Source organism: Antrostomus carolinensis, unplaced genomic scaffold (genome assembly GCF_000700745.2).
Source record: "Antrostomus carolinensis isolate BGI_N321 unplaced genomic scaffold, ASM70074v2 scaffold8721, whole genome shotgun sequence".
Classification (NCBI taxonomy): Eukaryota; Metazoa; Chordata; class Aves; order Caprimulgiformes; family Caprimulgidae; genus Antrostomus; species Antrostomus carolinensis.
In genome coordinates this window covers 57,490-79,851 of record NW_010296278.1, presented here as the reverse complement: position 1 = coordinate 79,851, position 22,362 = coordinate 57,490, and the positions used below count along the sequence as shown (strand labels likewise).

Sequence of the window (22,362 nt, the reverse complement as noted above, 5' to 3'; positions counted from 1 at the left end):
TCACTGTGGCAGTAAAATCATATGCACTAGGAAAACCTTATGTGAAAGGTTGAGGCCATGTCCCAAAGGCTTTGAGCTTTAAATCTCCACCCTCCAGGAGTCATAGAAATACTTTTCAAGTACAGAAAACTATATATTCCACTCCCAAGCCCATTGAGAGACACTCAAATCACTTCTTCACCCCCACCTCCCAGCCCCCAAAACTGTCCCCATAAAAATACATATAGCTCCATGTTGAAACTTTTGGACCCAAAATGTAAAACACTGGCTAAGTTATAACAAATGGGAAATTGAGCATCAGACAATTTTAGCTCTTGGTGGTGCTATTAGCAATGCCTGCTTTTATGATCATGGGGGAAAAATACGTGTGCTCTCTGTACTGCGTGGTACAAGGCTTTTCACTGCAAAATGTTCTTCATAACTTGTTTCTTAAATGCAAGGTGTAGAAAATGTAATGAAACTTAAAATTCTGTCGCTGTAAAACCAACTTTCCTGAAAATATATTTTCCATAATGTATCTTTACATCTTTCCACATGTAACTTTAGTATTACTCTTTTTTTTTTTTTTTTTTCTTAAAACTTATTTCAGGGACATTCAGTTATAGTTACATTTCTCATTACCAAGCCACTGGTCTATTATTAAAAAAATAATAAATAAAATAGAGCAAGACATCACAAAAGAGCAGACACAAAAAGGTTATCTTTGTTGCAGAGGGGGCACATTGGTCTGCTCCTGTCAATACAGCCCTGTGACTATGCGGGACTTTGTGATACACAAATATATGAAACAAGTTTCCCTTCAGCATGGAGGGATAAGAAAGCTAAGCAATCTCACTAACATACTGGAACAAGGACAGAGACTGAATCATGTAAATAATAAAAGATACTTTTTTTTTCCCCCCTAGGCTTCTATTGTTTTGAAGAATAAGAGGTTGTAGATGAAGCAAATGTGCTGCTGCTGTGAGGTGTTTATCTAATGCAGTTTGAGTTGCCTCTTACTGAATCCCTCCAGAGCTGGTTTCCATCATTGCACATTCACTGAGTATTTTGACTCTCTTTAAAACAAAGTAGGTCACAGGGTTTTAACCATCCACCCACACACACCCCCACATACACACACACTCCTGTTGAAAGAGGAAAAAGAATTGAAAAAATATCTTCACCATGAGGACACTCATCAAGGTACATTAGTCAAGGATGACAAAGACCATAGAAATTGTTTAAAATAGGGGTTGTGTAAGAGCTAGGTGATGGGAAACCTTCAATTTTAAAATGAGGTTCCAATCTCAAAAAAATTAGGGTAAAAATTGAAATTCTTAGTGAAATAAGATGGTATTCTAGCTTCTGTTTGGCACATAACCTTATGAAAATTTTTACTAGAAGCCTATGATACCTTCAAGGAGCTGTACAAGAAGTCAACACAAAGAATTTTAACTTCTTTCTAGATGCAGAGAAATTTAATGGAAAGGGAATAATCTCTGTCAAATAGTTTGCTTCAATCAGTCAACAAATGCTTATAGAAAAATCGCTTGATCATTTTTTTTCTGACCCACTCTAGGCTAATCTCATCACAATAATAGTCTATAATCTCCTCTACATATGTGAATGCACATAAAAAAACTTTAAGATGATTCCAGGCTTTGTTCAAGCCAAGCTACAGCAAACTGCTAATCAGAGCCAAATAGGTTGCCTAGCACTGTAAATAACAAAATCTCCTTTTCTCCATCATCAGCTTTCAATCACAACACAAGTGTAATACAACTGTATGATTTCTGTGTAACACCTTGGTGCTTTCATAGTTGGGATGGAAAGCTTTTCTGCAAAGTCAATAGGTCTCCTGAGAAGAAAGGCAAGTGCCACAAGACCTTTTTTAATTGCTTTTCAGTGGCTGACTTTAACTAATGCTGTGGGCATTTGTCCTCACTATGACAGTCTGGCCTTCATCCTCCCTTTGCTCAGACCCAGGACTATTTTGGCAGAGCACAGATACATAGACACAGCAAGTGGTGATGTGAAGAAAATATAGAGCAAATGTTTTACACACATGATGTAGATTCTCAGCATATCTAAAGAAGCAGAATTTGTACAGGGTTTTTTGTTTTAAATCCCAGTATTGGACAAGAAATAAGGTGCTGGACTTTGTCCTTTTCAGCACTGGCTTTTTGCATGCACTTGACTCTCTCCTTAATAGTCTTTTAAATCCTAGTGGATTTGATTCAGCGTCATCTTCTCTGCCCTAACTCCTTCACTCCCTGTGCTTTCAACCGTAGTATCCCACAGATCTATTGCCCATCAAGAGGCGTGAAAGGCCTGTGTATGGAAATAGAAATAGCTAGGGAGAGAGAGGTTTAGGTCAGGTCAGCTAAGAAAAATTGTAGACTTTGGCTACAGTGGTTAATAGTGCTAATTAATTTTGTTGAGATCTTAACTTTTAAAAATTACTTTCAAAACATCTTTAAGTTACTCTTTTTCAGAAAGTGTATATTAAAAATGGAACATTTTCAGGTCAAGTTTTCCATTCCAAACTTTTTAACGCCACCGGCCCTGGGTGGATTCTTTTCCAGGTCCAAGGAAATTGGGGCATTTTTTCCTTAAAGATGTCTTTATGGTGAATCTTACTTTCATTGCTGGACACACTCGTTCTGCATGTGGCTATTTTGTGTCAGCAGGTCCTGTGTTAAAATCTGGCTACAAAAAATCCACCTCTTTACCAGACACCCAAAACCGAGAAGAGCTTGCACCCACAGAACCCACCAACCACTCAGAGATGAACAGAACCACTTTAACTCCCAGTTTCAGGGAAAGGATTGGTGGGATGTCAGTCCTCTCAGAAACCTGATGTTTGCATGGAGACTTTCTTCTTATGATGATTTTGAGCGAGCAGCCAAAGCTTGTAGGTCACAGCCAGCCGAGGGCTCGGTATCCCAATGAGAGTAAAACATCACAGCCAACTTGTGGTTGCACACTCCAGCCAGCAGCACCTGTGTTCCTCCAGGAAGCCTCCAGGCCAGGTTTGCACTGTGCCCAGCACATTTTGCAGTTTCTACTTAAGCCCTAAACTACTTTCAGCTTTGATAATCTTCCCGCTGCTTTTCCCTTCCCCCACAACTAATTTCAGACATTCATGTGAGATACAGGAATAGAAGCGACTCAGCTTACAGTCACCCTCACTTAAGAAAGCTAGATATGAAAGTGTTGCTGAGCTACAGTTTACACCAAAAATCAGGACACTAGAGACAATCTGGCCCAGTTTGCTAGACCTGGCTGCAAAGATCATAGCAAGTTCCTAAACTAACTGTGAAAAATAGCCTCTGGCAAATTCATGTTCCTTCCCATGCTGCCACCTGTTCCTGTGACCCAATCTACCCCTCCTTAGCTTAGTGTGTGACTTTCATTCTTCCTTCATCACCAGCAGTTCTCTGATCTGGCCTCGCCTAATCTGACCTAATCTAGAGCAAACTGGGCACCCCAGACGCAAACATGTGTGGGCTACTTCCAAATCAGTGTATCAATGCTCTCTGTATTATTATTTTTTAATCATCTTTTGAATTCCTCTCTTCACTGTGTACCTCCTCAACCAAGCCCCTGAATGTAACTGCTGTTTCTCTATCACTATAATTCATTCATCTTTTTTTCTGAAGGGAGCCTCAGTCTGTACCTTAAGTGTATGAAACACTTTCAGTTCAACAGAGGCACGTATCAAGCAAAAAAGCAGCATCAGGGTATGGTGTCAGTCCAGCAGAGTCATTGCTTCTAGGAAACTTACTGTTCCTAAATTATTACAAGCTGGTTCAGCAAAGGGTTTCTTGTAGAAAGGTGGTGAAGAAATGCCCCTTTTGCCCCAGGGTTACAAGTTACTTTTGTTAGACCAGATGATATGACAGCATGCTTCTATCAGGACAAATCAAAGTTTAGTGAGCAAATCTGTGTTCTATAACCTGATTTATTGGTGCCATCTGCCAGCACTCATGAACAGATGCTCTGTAGGACCTCACTAATGTGCAATAATGACTGGGAGAAATCCACTGAAAATGGCTGAATTTTAAAAGTTATCAAGTGTAGTGGGACAGATAACAAACATAATGAAAAAGTGTCTAGGAGAACACATCCCAATGTTCATTTTTCAGTTCCATTTCCCTGACAGCAATACTTCAGCGTGTACTCATCTACATATGTGGGTATGTGGTGTAAAAATAAACCAGGCACTCATATTTTCCTGTGATTTTGCTCAGTCCCTTGCTACTGTATCCTTCAAAGAAAAGAAAGTGTCTTGGTGTGAGCAGCCGCAGTCACAGTTTACACCAAATCAATGTTTTCCTGGTTGCTAGAATTCCTTTTATAGTCATATGTGAGCAGGTCAAGACTCTGCCATGTTGCTAACACTAATGTCTTTTTTCAAATGGTTTTCCTCTACTCTGCAGCTGTTTCCAAGCCCTGCGTACTTTGAGGGCATGCCAAGGTAGAAGCAAACGAGTTTGCAATTATTGCCACTGGCAACATTAATTTTGCATTCCAGTCTCTTCAAAAACACAGGGGAGCAAAAAGAGATAACGGAAAGACAAGCAACTTGTCTGGGTGGAGGTTTGAAACATGCCTGGGCTCAGAGCTCGCATCAGGCAAGCGGGAGCAGCCCTGGCTCCTGCAGCCCCAGGGAATGCATGGAGAGGTGTGGGACAGCCCGATCCCAGGGTCCCTGAGGCCCCTGGCCCTGCCGCTGCCTGCCACTGCCCCCCTGCCCATGGTAATTCCCAAACTAAGCATTCATCACTTAGGAACTGCATTAAAATTAGAAGCTGAAGCTGTAGCAATGGGGGTGACACTTTATCTTCTCTCCTAGCAACTCCTATAAGACAGCCTGCTCTGTCTGCACCAAGGGTGTCATGTGATGTTCATTCAAACATGCTCGGGAACATGTTTTTGATAGACACAATCTATCCAATATTTGACAAAGCCATAAAATCAGGGAACAAAAACTTTCAACCACTGCCACTCTTTCAGAGGTTGAATTTGGATCCAGAGCTCAAGAGCAGAAAGCCTCCTTCCCCTATCGTGCCAATCCATTAAAATCACACACTCACGGAAACTCTCTGTGGAGAAACTGTCACCGAACTATTAATAAAATCTTCCTGAACTGTTAATATGATCTGTGGGAGTTTTAATCCACTGTGGGGACTGATTATATAAGTGCGCAGGCACAAAGATGCTGTTTTTATCCTCAGTTTAAATGACCTTTCAGTTTAAATGCTTTTGTTTATGATTTAAATCTTCCTGAATCTAAGGGAAATTATTTTCTTTCAAAAGGGATTATATTTTGATTTGCAGTAAACTCACAAGTATGGTTGAAATTAGTGTTCATTTGGATTGCAAGATAAGTGTATGCTTTTCTGATTGCAAAAGGTAGAAGTTATGAGAGCATCTTAAAAATGTTTGTGTCACAAAATTAATATGTCCTGTAACCTAGAAATACTCTATAATTTGATTTTTTATGCTCAAGTCATTGATCTATGGAGCCAATACATGTAGTTCAGGAAGACTGGCCCTAAGCATCAGCCTGGTCTCCTTCCTGATTTTGGTATTCCAAAGATTGGTTTACTTTTCTGACACACTTTGGTAGAGGAGATGCTGGAAGATCATCTTGATTTTTAGCTTTCAGGCAGTTTGGAACAACAATACAGTAAAAGCTTTCTGATGCATAGTCATGCCAAAAAGAAATAGATGTTGTGAAGGTAAGAACAGGTAGAAATAGCAAAAAATTGTCTCTCATTGACCTCGTAGCTATCCCTCCTGAGCTATTTAGCAGAACATAATGTACTGAGGGTTTTCAGTTGCAGACTCATTTCAATTCAGAAATTTTCCTGCACAAGATGTCTGAGTTGAGAAGGGAAACTATGATCTCCATAACATTTTCCTCTGATCTGCAAGCTTGAAGACACTTCTCCAATCTGAGAGGAAAGATTTTGGGGGGCGGCAGGGATGGGGGGACACGGACGATGCTGTGGGAGCTCCACTGTGGCACTCAAGTGTTAATTTTTTTGTCTTCTTTGGGGATGATGTGGAAGGGAGTAACTGAAAACAGTATAGATATAAATATATAAAGTTTAAAAAAAAGAAAAGACAAATCAGGCAAAAGAAAAGTCCCATCTTACAGCACTGGTTTCATTCAATCAACAGGAATAACTCAACCCCTGTGTTTGGACAATTTTGTCTCTCTAGATTTGTCTACATTACTTTGGGAAGGTGCCACTGCAGCAATGTTAGATGCAGTCCCTATTTTAGTTCACTTCAGGTCCCAATGAAGAAGACCTGGCCAGACTCTGGAATGAGCTAGCTGCCCAATCAGGTATCCGGAGTCCTTTCATTGTTTCTTCCCTGCCCTTGCTGAATAGCAAATTAGCTAAGTTAACACTGGGTTAGATGTATTTATTCACATTGCAATTTCATCTCTGGGCAACATCTTAATATGTCCAGCCTGGTTTTCATATAAAATTACAGTAGTGCCCACAAATAATTAGGCCAATTCCTGAGTGCTATATTTTATTTACGCCATTGGAATAAAATGTAAATATATCCTCAGGATTGTGTATTTCTAACAAGGAATCAGCTTAAGAAAAGCCTCCATGATCCCAGAGTCCTTTCCACAGTAGGCTCCAAAAAATGTACCTCATTATAAAATACACCTTCCCAAGGAATCACAAGACATGAGAAATCAAAAGAGAATTCCTAAAAGCAAAAGCTCTCCAGCAGAAAATCAATTTCAGCTACTTTCACCTTGCCCCAGGGAAAGCAACAGAGGCACTAAGTGAGGTGTGGGAAAGGTCTCATACATCTTCCTGGAACTGCGCAAGGCAGACCTCCAGACGGGAGCTTTTCTTTCCAAGACAGCTCTGCTCTAATTAGAGACTTCTGCAAAATTGGTATGTTGCAGTTCCAAACAGTGTCTGAATGATTCCCATATCAAATTTCTTTTTAAAAAAATTGTGTCTTTGTCCTTGGTCTAATTGACAGCCTTACAAATGCAGGTGGACTGAGGGATGAAGGTCAAATTGAGATTATTGTGCTTAATAGGATAAGGAACAAAAATTATCAGAAAGTTTCACACAAATAAATGTTTGTTGGTTTTTTCCTGGCCATCATGCTGCCTTTTCAAGGGTCTTTGAGCATTTTCAGGTGTACCTTCAGAATGAAAAGAAAGCAATTGCCTTTAAATAAAGCTGTTATATGAGGGGCTTTCCTGTAACACTGATGTACCACACAGAATCTAGATTATGGACTCAACCATCTGTGTTGAGTGGACAGAAAATTTATTTTCTATATAGGAAAGTACATCCTTATCCTTAGCTGATTTTTTCCAGAGGCTGTCTGCCAGTTTAAACCCATGGCTGGTTCCTGTAATTCTCAGCATTCAGACCTTCTTGGGTAATGGGGTATCATTAAGGCTGGTCAACATGTTCTAAGGAAAACATGTTCCCCTTTGGAAATTAAGTCAGACTGACATTTCTCACTGACGATTGTGATTAATATAATCTGTGCACACCAGTGAGAAGGTGAAACAATTTTTCTTTTTTGAGTCGGTATAAATCTCTATGTCCTTATTCCCCTGCCTCCTATCTCTCATTTCTTTACTGCCTTTTGCTTCAAACTCAGACTGTATGTTCTGCACTAACCTACGCTGCCATGGTACAACCTGGGATGGCTGTGGCAGCTCAGAACCAAAGAGCAAAGGAGCCCAGAACTTCTTTAGAGCTATAGCTTGTGGGATGGCAGCCAGCTTGACAAATATAGAATTAAAAAAAAAAAAAAGACGGGGGGGCAAGTATGGAGCATTCAAATTTTTTTTTTTTTTTTAATTTTAGAATATTATGTGAAAAGTTTCAATCTTCACATTTTAAATCCAAAACACAGGAACAGCAAATGAGCAAATGAATATGTGAATTTTGCATAAGATGGCCATTTTTGGCTCTGGTCTGCTCTAAACCCCAATTTTAGGTTATCACAGAGTAGAAAATCACTTTTGGCTTCACTTCACACTTGTTGGTCAATGTTTTTTCTAGGTGGGCTCAGACTCTGCAGCTGTTTCTCAGCACAGCCCAGCTGAAGCCCCTGCAACCTGCAGCACTGCAGTAGTTTATATCAGTCAGAGCTGTCCCCCTAAACTCTAATGAATGTTCCAGCAGAAATGGAAATACAGTCATCTTTATAGTGCATGAACACCTCAACAGAACATGTGCTTAAGATGCTCAGCTCATAGTTTATTGGGATTTAAAATGGAATCACCTGTTATGTTACACGGCTTGGCCTCCTGCTTGCTGGCCTGACTACCCACTAGTCTTGCACAGAGCACCCAATATTGAGATTTGTAATGATTTCAGGTAAACTGATGGTTCCAAGATGTGTGCGGTTTATGCTGCCGTATAGCAAAAGAAAAAAGGTATCACTTAATGCCTGTGGCCACTCGCAAACATTACCTGAGTATGGTTGAGGACGACTGCCAGGACAATCCATGGCCAGTGCTAAAGAGCATAGAGAGTCCTGCCAATCTGCCTTGGGTGGCAGGAGGTGGGGTGATGCCTACATAGTGCTAAATCTGGGAAGTAATTTGACCTTGAAGCAGTGCAGAAGCTATACGGAGCAGGTGTATAAGGGGATTTTCCATATCATCTCACAAATCCACCCCCTATCCTCACCAGCTGAGTTCAATCTCTGGTGCTCTGGAGGAAAGTGAGAGAAAACCCCAGGATAGCCCGTGCTAATTGTGGGGGGAATAAACCTGCCTGAGTCCCAGAGCCAAAGCCCCAAAGGAAGAGACCTGATTATGCTCTGTCTTTATATGCTGAGCTTTAGGGGCTAGGAGCACACACAGGATGAGGACGGCTTCATCAAGATCTCCCTTCACGGGGGGAAGACAGGCACCTCTCCTCTCTCTGGAAGCTTATTTGCACACAGGAGCAGCGGTCGTCCCACTATACATGCAAAAAAAATCCTAGGCTTTTCCCTGACTGACTGACATTTGTTATAGGAGAGTGTAGGTACAAAATACCCATCACAATATACAATAACCTTTAAAGACTTGCCAGCAGCCTCCTCTTCTATTAAGCGTGCCAGGCTGGCGGAGCGGAGCAGGACGCTGTGGCAAACAGCTCCCTGGTGGGACACTACCTGCATGTTAATGCCGAGGGTGTTTGTGCACAGCCTGGCCGCCAGCGCTCGGCTCCGGCAGTTTCCATGGTGCCGTCATGGTGCACTCTCCCTACACCTTCACTTATCAGCATTTCCCACCCATCCTCCTCCCCATAATATGCTGCTCGCTCACCCCGAAAGGTCAGCCATTGTAATGATGATTTTAGCAGGGGGGAGGCAGGGAGGCCGAAGGGTGAAAAGGTGAGCTGTGTGCAGCAATATGCGTGGGAACCGGGGCTTGCCTTACACTGCACAAAGAAAAATTAGAAAGCTTCCCCTCGAGGGAGTGGTGCTCATCAACCCCCTCTCACTTCCCATCCCGGCCAAGTCAGATTCCTGATGGAGTTAAAAAATGTTCAGGCAAAGTGGCTGGAGAGCCTACTTTAAATCATCGGCAATTGATGCGTTAGTGCATGGAGGGGAGAAGGGACTGCGTCTGCTAGCAGAGGAAACTGATGCAAATGTTTCCAGGCGTCTTTCTTTTTCCATCTCCTTCCTGTCCCCTCCTAGCAAGCCTGGTGCTCGTTTGCAGATGGGAAGAGGCAGACTTTTTCCTCTGACTTTCATTCTATTGACTGCTGGACTAAAGCACTGCATCTATTAATTGCCTCCCTTTTCTTTCTTTCTGTAGGACAGCTTTCCTGCCCGTTTTGGAGGAGTCCATTTTGTCAACCAGCCCTGGTACATCCATGCCCTGTACACACTAATCAAACCGTTCCTCAAAGACAAGACAAGGAAAAGGGTAATTAGAAGGGGCCGGGGGGAATTGGAAGCTGCAGAGCCAGAGCAGCTGAGTAGCTGCCTGTTTTCTTTTCTTCCTTCTTTTTCTCTCTGCATTTTTCATATGGCCTCAGAGAATTGCTGCTGTTATTAGAACTTAGGGTTTGCAATGGTCTGTATTGAATCAATAACTCAGCCAGGGACCAGAAAGCTGTTATCCCTAACAAAGTGTAGATACATTTTAATGGGATGTGTTCAGGGACAGAGAGAATTGGCAATGTGGAGGGATTATCAGGCCTGGCTGAGGTCACCTGCAGTGAGGGAAACTTCAGCTCAACTCTTTTTGTGAAAGTAAAATTTCCTATTTCATTCCTTCAGCAAGTTTACTGTTTTCACATGGTGGTAAGTCACTTGCTTCCACAAGAAGTGCCCATGCCTGAAGACTGTTTGTTTACACTGCAGAACAGGCAGGTCTTCTGCACAGAAACGTATGTGAACTGTGCTCCTGCAATCATCTTAGCCATTTGTCCTCTGCAGTCTATCAAACAACCACTGGATCATCCCTTGGGAGGCTTCAGAGCCTACCCTGGGGTGTGTCTGACCAGGCAGGACAAGGGTAATGCCAGCCTGAAAGCAAAGAGTGATTAAGAGAGACATTAGTTGCTGAAGCAGTGCAGTGTCAACACAGACCTACACCCCTGGGAAACATCAGTCCTGGCATGCAGGGTTGCGTTGCCCTCTCAGACTCTGAGGATCTACTCTTCACATCTTTCAGTAAGCTCCACTATCTCCCTTTTCTTCTCACTGCTCTTTGTACAGGCCTCTATCCTCTTACAGTAGCAATAATCAGTCCTTATTCCTGACTTGCACTTTCCCTGATCTGGTAGTTAAGAAAATGCAAGTGTCATGTGCCAAAAGTAAGCAAATCAGGATTTTTCAGAAGTGTTTATCATGCCAGCCCAATTCTTCAGCTGCACACCCCAAAGCTAATGCCCCTCCTCCCACCCCACACCAGCCTTGAGCACTTCAGAAATTCCCACCTGAAACTGCAGTGTCAACAAAAGATGCTCCACACTTCATTAATGCTGTTATTGTTGTACTTAATGAAGTAAGGAATTGATAATGACTTTGAACTTTCTTTTTATTTGTTAAAGATCTTCCTTCACGGTAACAACCTGAACAGCCTTCACCAGCTAATACACCCTGAATGCCTGCCCTCTGAATTTGGGGGAACTCTTCCTCCGTATGACATGGGGACGTGGGCTCGAACACTACTTGGTCCTGACTACAGCGACGAAAACGAGTACACCCACACCTCCTACAACGCCATGCATGTGAAGCATGTGTCCTCCAACCTGGAGCGAGAGGCCTCGCCCAAACCCATGAAAAGGTTAGTACTGCCTTTGAAATCATCTCTTGTTTGTCTCTCTGAAAAGGTTTGCCATAAATCTATCAGGAAGGGCTCATCTGGCTTGGAGAGAGGCTGCAATTTGGCAAACGTTGACAGTAAAGAGCAGTTCACCTTGGACTGCATTCGCAGTGTGGTGGCAGAAATGGAACCTCCTCTCAGCAAAAGACAGACAAGGACCTACTGGAGCAAGTCCGGAGGAGGGCCACAAAAATGATCAGAGGAATGGAACACCTCTCCTATGGAGAAAATTGGGGAGAGTTGGGGTTGTTTAGCCTGGAGAAAAGGCTCCAGGGAGACCTTATTACAACTTTTCAGTACTTAATGGGGGCCTATAAGAAAGACAAGAACAAACATTGAGCAGGGCCTGTAGCAATAGAATAAGGGGTAATGATTTTAAACTAAAAGAAGGTAAATTTAGACTAGATACAAGGAAGAAATTCTTTACAGTGAGGGTAGTGAAACACTGGAACAGGCTGCCCAGAGGGGTGGTAGAAGCCCCATCCCTGGAAACATTCAAGGTCAGGCTGGATTGGTCCCTGAGCAACCTGATCTAGTTGAAGATGTCCCTGCTCACTGCAGGGGGGTTGGACTAGATGACGTTTAGAGGTCCCTTCCAACCCAAACCATTCTATTATTCTCTGCACAACCATAATTACTGTGAAGGAAAACAAGGGGAAATTAATGAGCCCCTGCACACAGCATTATAGAAAATATATCAGGTGAGGTGCTCTTCTGTACAGCGTAGTGCGGCCAGCAGCACCACTTCAGTGCTGGTCCCTGTTGCTGCTGCTGACCCTAGTTGTTAACCATAAGGGTTTTTACCTCCTTGGAAATGCTGCTTTTGTATGATGAACACCACTGCCCTCTTAAGGGAAAATGGGTCAGTCTCCTCCTGCTGCTTCTGCTCCTGCTTTCTCAGTCCAGCCCTGCTAAGGCAGCAGAGCTGCTCTTTTAAGATCTCTGATTTTAGATCTAGTGGTTGTGCATTCTGCTCTGAATAATAAAAATTACACCTCTTGAGAGCATCACCCTCAGTAATTTGCACTGGTTATGGGGGTGGGGTGAGGAGGGTTGGATACCTGGCACAGGTTTGCAGGTGGTACAGCAGAGCCAACACCAGCTGCAGTGAGCAATGTCTGGGTTGTCTCCCCTCCAGAAGCATAACATCTACACTGGCTTCACCCTCCATGTCCCACTCCACTAAACTGCCTTTCATGCAGGTTGCAGTGATGCTTTAACTCACTGCTGCCTCTTGATGAGTGCAGTGCTCACAAACAAGGTGTCACTCCGCATGACAGGGAGCAGCCATCATTTTGTCACAGCAAAATCAAAGCTGACAACACAGACAAACCATAATGTCATGCAATTCATTTTAAAAGAGTTTCATCTTCAGAGGAAAACCAAAATGCATTCTTGATTCACAGCTCCCTCCCAGGTCAGAGGGATACCGTGCTTCTGCAGCTGCAAAGTGAAGCCTCGTGCTGCAAACACTCACACTTATAAGTGACATTATGTACTGTGAGTTCCATGACTCGCAGGGCCATGAGACCATGGGGATATGACCCTCTGCAGGTTGCAGCCACAGCATAAAGAGGAGTGGCTATCTGCATAGTCAGCAGTTCTCACTACTGACTGCCAGCCAAGGACAAGTTTACAGAGCCTGTCTCAGAGAACTGATTTTAAAACAACTTTTTTGTTTGTTTGTTTTTAATATTAGCAGTGGAACACACTAAATGATTTTAGCAAGATGCTAACCAAATATTTCATATAATTATTATATATATATTACTAGTGTACAATTTATGTAGGTACAATTTATAGAAAGAAACTTGCAGTTTTTAAAGCTCCGAAGTGTTAAGAGCTGTTCACAGGTAAATCTTTCCAGAGGATCAGATCCTTGTCTGCAATGAAAGAAGAGTCTTATTGTGCTCTCAGGGAAGAACCTCAGCTTGAAAACAAGCTCAATGACAGAAAACCCTGCCTTCAGGCAAAGCCTTCTTTTATAATCTGTTCACTAATACAAAAGTGCATTAGTACAACTATGGTGAGTGGACGAATCTGATTTGTCATGTTGCCTCTGGGCAGACTAGATCTAACTTTTAGCCTAATTTTGTTACTCAGTGGTTAAGTGAACCATCTGATCTTATAGTCCGTGGTCATTATTAGCTGTTGGAGGTGAAAAGTTCACTGCTTCGACAGATCTCCTATGAGTATTAGCTTTGATTCTTCTTCTCCTGAAATTATGTTTTGGCCTATCTTGAGGTGAAAGCCTACATTTAGAAAGCATAAGTGTGTGCTTTATTAGATTTATTAGACCAGATTTATATCTAAGGCCTATTCAAAGGTCTAGGGACTTCTACCAGCATTACCTGTCTTTATAGATCTATATAAGTTTATATATTTATACATCCCTCCTCTTCACTCTTTAGGTTCATACCTCCCTAACACAATGAGAGTCTCAGGCCATGGCTGAGATTCTGGATCTTCCAGGAAGGTTTACACTAAGCATAGGTGATCTCCTAGCATTAGTCTTCATCTTATGGCCCTCACAATGGCCCTATCATTTTTTCCCTCATTAAAGCAATTTTGCATTAAAAATCTCTCCCCTCCTCCCCCACTAACAGCACAAAATTATTTAAACTCTTGAGTAAACATGAGAATTTAATAAGCATTTCTATGCTGAAATGTTGGCTTTCACAACAACAACAAAAAAAAGGTGGCTGACCCTTTCTCTAGCACTTAATGTTCTTCTGAAAGGGGTAAATATGTGAAGCTTGAGCTTTCTTGGGTTTCTGTAATTTAAGGTTGAAAACCTTTGCTAAACAATTATGGGTCCTCTCCTCTCTGTCTTCCCAGATATCACTGCAGGTTTACCTGCCCAGTAATTATCTGCAGGGGAGGGCAGTGTTTATGAGAAGTGGATTTACCCGGGAGGCTGCAGGGATGGTGGTTGTTCCTCACCTGGGGCACTGTGCCTCTATGTGACCAGGTGCAGGGTTGTAGGTTTCCCCTCCCGGCTCCGTGGCCACTTGCTGTAAAGCCATACAAGTACATCCTCACTAGAGCTACCCCTGGGCCACGGCTGTGTTAAAAGCTTAATCTTGGAGCTCAGTGCTGCTAGAATAGCTTGGAGTCTTGCACTGTGACCACAGAGAAATGTCCCTGTGAAATGTAGTAAAAGTAACAGCAATTCTGAGTCTGAAAATTGCTGACCCGGCAAAGCTGAGAAGAGAGGCCTCTCTCAGAGATGGCCATCCTACACCTAGAGTGAGCTCACCCTGGGCACAGCCTACCCCAAATACAGGGTCTAGCACTTTTACTAGTAGAGATGCTGAGAAATCAAGATAGGAATTACAGATCTGGAAGAAAAATAGCAGGAAACAGAATCAGAGAATTGGAGCCACTTAATCTATGTTAGAAAATGAATGTAGAAGGGAAGAAAGAAGGTATTTTCAAGATGTGACTGAAATCAAACTGTAGTCATCACCTGAAAATCAAGTCTCAAAATGCAGACCAGGAGAAAATGCAGCACCAAGCAGCAGTGCAAGGGAGTGAAATGGGAACAGGTACGTTCCCATATGTTGGCTTGAGAACTGACAGCAGTGCTTTGGCTGCCATCACCAGGGAGGATGAATATAAATTTAAACAAGTTCACCTGAGAGGTGCAAGGACAGTGAAGAGAGGGGAGAGCGTATTTTTCCAGCAAGCAGCTACAGAAGAGAGTGGTTTGTTCAGTCTCGCAGAGCAAAGTTTGAAGTAGATGTGATTGTTTTCCACATACACAGAAGGGAACAAAAACAGTGGAGAGAGAACAGGTATTTGAGAAAAAGGACAGCTTAGACATGAAATCAAATGGGCCTAAACTGACCAAAGTATACCTTGGCTGCAAATTAGAGGAGGAGGTTTGCAAGCCATCAGAGGAGTGAGTTACTGAAACAGCTTGTTAGTATGACAACCTCACTGATACACGAGTGAAAGGTCTGATACGAGGTGGCTACCAGTGGCCACAGGAGACTAGACTTGCCCCTCAAAGTGTCATTAGGTTGGAATTTCTGCTCCCCTTTAAAGCAATGGGACCAGAATGTTATCTTCTCTCCAACCACAGGCAGGGGTGGTTTTTCCTGTGACTTGAAATTGCACAAGATTTGTTCTCAAAAAAAGAGTCCTTTGTTTACCTTACAGAATAGAGGCGTTGTAGATGGGGAAAAGATTAAAAATCCTCTTAGAAAAAAAATGCCACTGACTCCAGGTAGCGATGTCATCTTGAAAATCTTGAGATTTGACAAGATCCTATAATACAGAAAATCTTTAAACAAAACCAACACAATTGTCATTTTTCCACCAGAGGCCACATGAAGCCCCACTGGGGCGAAATCAAAACAGTGGAAATTGCTCTCCCATCTGCAGTATTATCTCACACCCTGGGAAAAATCTCAGAACTCAAGTACTGAATGAGCAGATGGAAAACAAAGCAAAACAGCTGATGACTCCACATAATGAATCTTAATGGCCAGGGGGGAAAATTCACCAACCCAACAATAACAAAATCCATTCAGAATATATCTGTTTATTAAGATTCAGCTCAGTAAAGTTTCCAATGGGCAAAGCAATAAACATACAAACCAGCATTAATACAGTAATAGCAAAATAAATTCAATCCGAGATCTTGGTCTTGTCTGTTTGATAATCCTGGGAGTAAAGGCAACACACACTGTCCCTCTCTCAGGCCATCTCTTCTGAACGGTCTGCATCCACGCAGGGAGCCTATCACTTACCAGCTGTGGGATTTGAGAGCAATGTAAATGGTGCAAAAATTTGGAGCATGGGGAAGGAAATCACCTCCCTTTCAGCTGTGGCCAAACCTTCTTTGAGCCGTGATGGTCAGAAAGGGGCCTTGGGTTGCTCTAGTCAACAGGGAGCTAACGCAAAAGCAAAGCAGCTGCCTGCGGCACTCATGCTGGCTTTTGTTGGTGAGCTGTTGTTTTGGGGAACAGCTGGAGGTTTTATCTGGGTGGGCAGTGTAATGAATAGTTATGGTGGTCAGTTAAGCCTAGCACTTAAAGAGTCAGAGACTGCTCTCAACATATCACTGTGCCCATAGGGCATAGTCTTTTGGCCAGACACAGTGAGACAAGCATGCCTGTAGCTATTTGGGTACGTAACCACAGTGAGGGAGCTTCCCAGTTGGAGAGACTGCTTCAGTGACTGGGGAAGATGTGAAGGAGCTCAGTTCTTTGAAGAGTTCCTTTTTTCCCCAATGTCACTGTACTTACACCTGGGTCCAGCAGCAGCAAGTAAACTGCAGTAGCACATTGCCTCCCTGTGACTTGCTTTTCTTTACCAGATCTGCCTTTCTGCAGCTGCATCTGGGTCACTTCTTGATGTCTGAACTTGATCTTCAGTCCAAGTGACAAAGACTGTTCTCTGCCTTTGCTTGTTCCCTGTGCAGTCACCAAGCACAGCTTGGGAGCTGACTATTCCTTTTCTGCCCTCCCAGGCATCAAAAGAGCACGCGCTTTTAACTGGCTGCCAGTGCAAACAGGTCTGAAAACCTAGTGCAATTTAAAATTGCCCTGCAGAGAAAGGAAATATTACCTAACAGCTACATATACATTCTGGCCAAACAACCTGTGCTGTTTAATCAAATTTATTTAACCAAAGTTTAATTAAGGATAACTTTAATAAAATTTGGTGTTAAAAATTATTCTTAGGATAACATGGATTGCAAGAACGTTACTGTCACCAAGTCAAGCTCATTAGAGACTCAGGAAATTCAGAGTTAGGGGAAAATTTTTAAAGTCAAGCCAAGCACACCAATTGTGAAAATGTACAATTCATGCATCAAGACACCATTAACTTTTCCTGCTGTGATGTAGGAACTTGAGCACCTAAAGATGTGATGACCTGCCTAGTGGTTCATCCAAAGCCCCCATATTAGGCATTTTGAAAATGCAGCAAAAAAACCTGTTGGAATGTGTTGCCCCACATTGTTGAGTCAGAGCATGTGGATTTTTATGTCCTAGATTAGAGTGAAAGGATTTTAAAGTCCAGATTAGGGTTTGCCTTTATTGCCTCCTGATGTGTGCGTTTTCAGAAGGACCAATCTTCAAATGAACTTGTTGCTGAAACTAATTGTTGGTTCTCAGAAATGAGATCCTGCTCCCAGAAAGAACAATATCACAACTGGTATACGCTAATGCCCACTGGAACAGTTTTAGATCCAAAAGGGGCCATTTTGGGGGGTGACAGATGTAAGGTTTTTATTTATTCAGACTGGTTCCTCCATATGCTCAGCAGGGCTGTGCAGGGCAGACCTTTCTAGTTGTTATCCTTGGTGTGACCTTAATGTTCCTTCGCCATATGTTTCTGCTTTTATGGGTCATGTTTTATGCTGGTTCACAGTCAGCACCAATTTACTGCAGAAGTAGTAAAATACCAGCAAATAAAAATCAGTATGAAAATGTGTGAAAACTTCTCACTGCCCATGGATGGCACCTGGGTTGCTCTGCTTGTAGCTGGGATGCATTTCCACGTGTGCTGGGGGAAAAGGGAAGGATGTCATGTCAGCTTTCACCTCTATAATATGTGTAAGCTATGGTGCAAGACTTATATTCACTATTTTATTATTAATTATTTCAAACAATGGAGAATTTCTAAATGCTTCTGTGGAAATGCTTCCCCCATACACAGATTATGAATGAGACATGTCTTGATAGTAAAGCAGGTGTCCCAGGGATGTGCATATCACATAATATATGCATTATCTAGCAATATAGATTATTAGCTGTTGAACAGTTTTATAGCTTTTTACGGGAATTCTGCTAAGACATCAAATTGAAATGGAAAGGAGCCAGTGGATCTGGCACATTAGCAGGTCCCAGGGAGGCTGCAGGGAAGACTGTGCAGCATATCCTTGGGAGCCAAGACTGAGAGAAGCTGAGGAGGAGATCAGAGTCACAAAGCCATGGCTGAACCAAGGGCAGGAGGGATGAGTAGCTTGGTGCTGGGTGTCCCCTGGGACAAGGCAGGAAATCAGTTGCTGTCTGAGGGCATTGACAGCATGGTTTTCATCTGTTTACAGCACTCAATTACCAGTGACCAGTGCACGGGTGCACAAACACAGACTGGAGGTGGAAATAGCAGAACCAGTGCTGTTCAGGCTACTTAAAATATTGCATTGTAAATTATGTCTTCAGCTGGCTATAAATTTGCCAAAATTTTAGTAGTTTAGATTAGAGACATGACACTTAATAAAACAAATGGTTTTACACTGCTTATGTCTCTTGCTGCCCTGTGAAAAACTCACCTACATCTGGCTGAGTTACAAGCCTTTGAAAAGGCAATTCACACATGCACTGTGGAAACATATTTAATTTTAGCATTTAATGATTCTAAGGATTGCCTCATGCTTTAGCTTAGCCTCCCAGGATAAATAAACTTGTTCAGCTTGGGCTGATGGTCCAATGCCCACAATGCACATCTCCTGTCTAGGCTGTGGGGTGCAGAGGGCTGTTGTAATGAAAATTTTCACTTGTGTTCACAACTTTCCCAGCATTAGGCCAGGCTGTAGCAAGACATGGAGCTGGGATTTGGCAGATCAACACCCCATGCTCTTGGGGCTGCCTCCTCCCTGCTGTTGGAAGGAGAATTGAAGAGATGAGGATTCAACGGTGAACCCAGCTGGGATGCTGGGAACTGGGGTCTCTGGAATGGGAGCCCCAAGGCAGACTGAAAGATGAGGCAAGTATAAAGGACCGGAAACAGCTGGGCTAGGAAGGACATTTGATGGGCAAGCAAATGGAGGTGCTTAGTGGGAGAGCTGATGGTGACCAGGAATGATCCTTTGTTTAAGCCTGTTAGATGCACCCCTGAAGAAGCAGATCCTGCTCTCCCTCTCTCACCAAGCCTCTGCATTGGTCTGGCAAGTCACTTAAATGAAACTTCACACAGATGGTGAGACTGCACGTTGCTTCTTTTCAGCCTGCCAAGCTATAGACTCTGGGATCTGATTTCCAGAAACACTCAATGCTCACCTGCAACAGAAATCAATGGGATGTGCTTTGAACATATAAACTGCCATGTAACGCTGAGAGCTCTGCAAAATTAGACCCTCGGCACTGTGGAATGGGCACCCCACATTAGGGGAATACTTGGACCATAATCTCCCTGCTCTTCAGCTCTCCACGTGCAAAATGAAAATTAAAAAACCCCTCACAGTATTGTTATGGCAGTCAATGAATTAGCATTTAAGAGGCACAGAAATACTGTGTTGATGAACTCCACAGAAAAGCTCAGGAGGGAATTAACAAAGGCTATCTTCAGAGCAAGCTTGGAATAATATACAGCAAATGTGTCACAGAGCCACACGCTGAACCACTAAAAGGAAGCAAAATAAATAGCTACTTATTAGCTTGGCACTATCTACTCTGAGCACTGAGGGAGGAAAGAGCCCTCCGAGAAACAACAGTGTGTGCTGCCAGGGCTGGGGCGCAATGCGGGGGTCACGATGCCCCACGCACCTGACCGAGTGACTGATGCTCCCACAACCTACATTTTGGCTTTTCCCCCTGTGGCAGTGGGGGACTTTCCAGTGTTTGACTTTCCAGCCTAAATAGTGGAGCTGCAGTGTTGCTTTCATGCTGCAGTGCTGTTCTTGCTAAGGACAGGAAACTTCTCATGTAGGATGGGGGAGTAGGAAGACTGACACCCTTTGCTCTAGGAGCTCCATCTTCCCTGTTGCCACACAGAATTGAAGAGACTATGATTTGGTGGCAAACTTGGTTTGGATACTGGGAATTAGTGCCAATAGGAGGGGACCAAAAAAGGCAGACTCAAGGATGAGGCAGATGTAAAGGACTGGAGTGAGTGCTTGGTGGGTAAGAACTGGGGAAGAGCAGGAAAAGCATGAATGGTGATGACAGGAGAGTGTGTATATAATATTCATACAGTGGCAGAAGCAGATTTTGTTCATTACTTGGACGTGACTTGACCTATCTTTTGTTTGGATATCATATCCTGCACACTTTTTATCAAGTTCTTGCCAAATCTGCTGTAAATTAGTGCTGACTGCTGCTGCAGTGCTATCTTCTTTTGGCCTCATGACTAGGCTTACCTTTTGATGGGTGACATATTGTTGTCCTGGTGGACAACAAGTTAAATATGAGCCAGCAGTGTGCTCTTGTGGCCAGGAAGGCTAATGGTATCCTGGGTTGTGTGAGGTGGAGTGTTGCCAGTAGGCTAAGGGAGGCTCTCCTCCTGCTCTTCTCAGGCCTGGTGAGGTCCCACCTGGAGTATTGTGTCCAGTTCTGGGCTCCCCAGTACAGGAAGGATGTGGAACTCCTGGAGCGTGTCCAGCAAAGGGTGACTAAGATGATTAAAAGACTGGAGCATCTTTCATATGAGGAAAGGCTGAGGGAGCTGGGCCTGTTCAGCCTGGAGAAGAGATGACTCAGAGGGGATCTGATTAATGTTTATAAATATCTGAAGGGAGAGTGTCTAGAGGACAGGGGCAGACCCTTCTCATTGGCACCCATCAATAGGATGAGAGGCAATGGGCATAAACTGCAGCATGGAAAGTTCCACCTGAACATAAGGAAGAGCTTCTTTACTGTGAGTGTGACAGAGCTCTGGAACAGGTTGCCCAGAGAGGTTGTGGAATCTCCCTCCCTGGAGATGCTCAAAAACCATCTGGACAAAATCCTGGTTCATGTGCTCTAGGAGCCACTGCTTGAGCAGGGTGGTTGGACTCGATGACCTTCAGAGGTCCCTTCCAACCTCAACCATTCTGTGGTTCTGTGACATTGCACTCCAGGGATTAAGGGGCTTCCAGGATCTCCTGTCTGAAGCTGGTGCTCTTATTCCTTCTATTGGGAAGAAAAAAATGCGTAGAGAGGTCAGGCTGTAGCAGAGAAAGGAAATGGAGAGGACAAGCTCCACCCACACCTTCCCCCTGCGCTGGACTTGGGATGTGACCAAGGCAAGATCTTGACATAGAAAGTCAGAATCACTTAGGAGGAAGAGACATCAGGCATATTCACACCGATAAATGAAAAAAGACCAAGGTGTGCACCCGAATTCCCAGGCGGGTGGCACAGACCGACTCCTGTCTGTATTGCTCAGGGATAGCCTCTGCTAGAGGAGTCTGGCTGTATTTGCCCTGTGTAGCGCCTGGCCTTTGCTCTCCCCTGGGTGCTAGTGGCCTAAAGGCATAAGACTGTATGCACTGTGCCGGAACTTAAGCATTTCTGTATGGTTTTGCAGTTCAGGGTGTCTGCAGTAAGCTGAGAGCTGTGTCAGCCCACTAGAGAACTGTTTTTACAGCAAGTGCCACAGGGTATGCGCTGCATCACCTGGGGTGTGGGCCAAGGGATGGTCTGGGACAGGGTGTACAGTGGCCAGGCCATGGTTAGAACCAAATGCAGCACAGTGTCATCCCTGCTGCTCATTGGGGTACATGCTGCAGTGAGCTGTGCCCAGGGTTTGTGGTGGGGACAAGGAGCTGGGGCCAGCTGTCAGGAGAGGAGGGGCATGGAGGTTGCTGTGGGCACAGGGAGGGTGAGGGGTCTCATGCTGGGGTTCATTCTGCAGCAGTTGCCTCTTTAGCGGTGTAGATGCACAAACAGAGACTTTTTTACACAGGCAGTTAAGCACAGATCTGGGCCATGGTCGCCCCTGACTTTGATGTGCCAAGGCACTACTCAGAGACTTCTCCTTAGGATGTGCTAACTGTCAGGAAGAAGGATGGCCAAGGATGCTGCAGTGGCCACAAAGCCAGCTCCTGTTTGGGAAGCATAGCAGCTTGTCACTGGTGTCCTATGGGCTAAGCAGAGGGCTGGCAGTATGGCTAACCCAGAGTTTTCATGCTGCTTTGCCCTTTGACTCACCAGGTTGGCGGATCACTTAACCAGCTCAGCTGTGCCCCTAGACACAGATGCTTCTTCATCTCTTTGAAATGCTGCGGTTGGTGTGTCAAAGCTGCCCCTCTGAGCAGGTCTCTGTGGCATAACATCGCACTGTCTTCATGCAGAGCCGTGAGCCAGCACAAGTGCAGAAGC

At 43.8% G+C, this 22,362-nt stretch overlaps 1 protein-coding gene across 1 annotated transcript in view; it reads left to right on the top strand.

Moving 5' to 3' along the window:
* Window positions 1-9,808: 9,808 nt before the first annotated feature.
* LOC104532902 (clavesin-1-like) overlaps window positions 9,809-22,362 on the top strand; it is a gene marked incomplete at its 5' end in the record, with an annotated part of 19,646 nt that continues 7,092 nt past the window's right edge. The window contains 2 exons of the mRNA XM_010178224.1: window positions 9,809-9,919; window positions 11,052-11,287. Coding sequence (XP_010176526.1) covers window positions 9,809-9,919; window positions 11,052-11,287 — 347 coding nt within the window. The remainder of the gene's footprint in view (window positions 9,920-11,051; window positions 11,288-22,362) is intronic.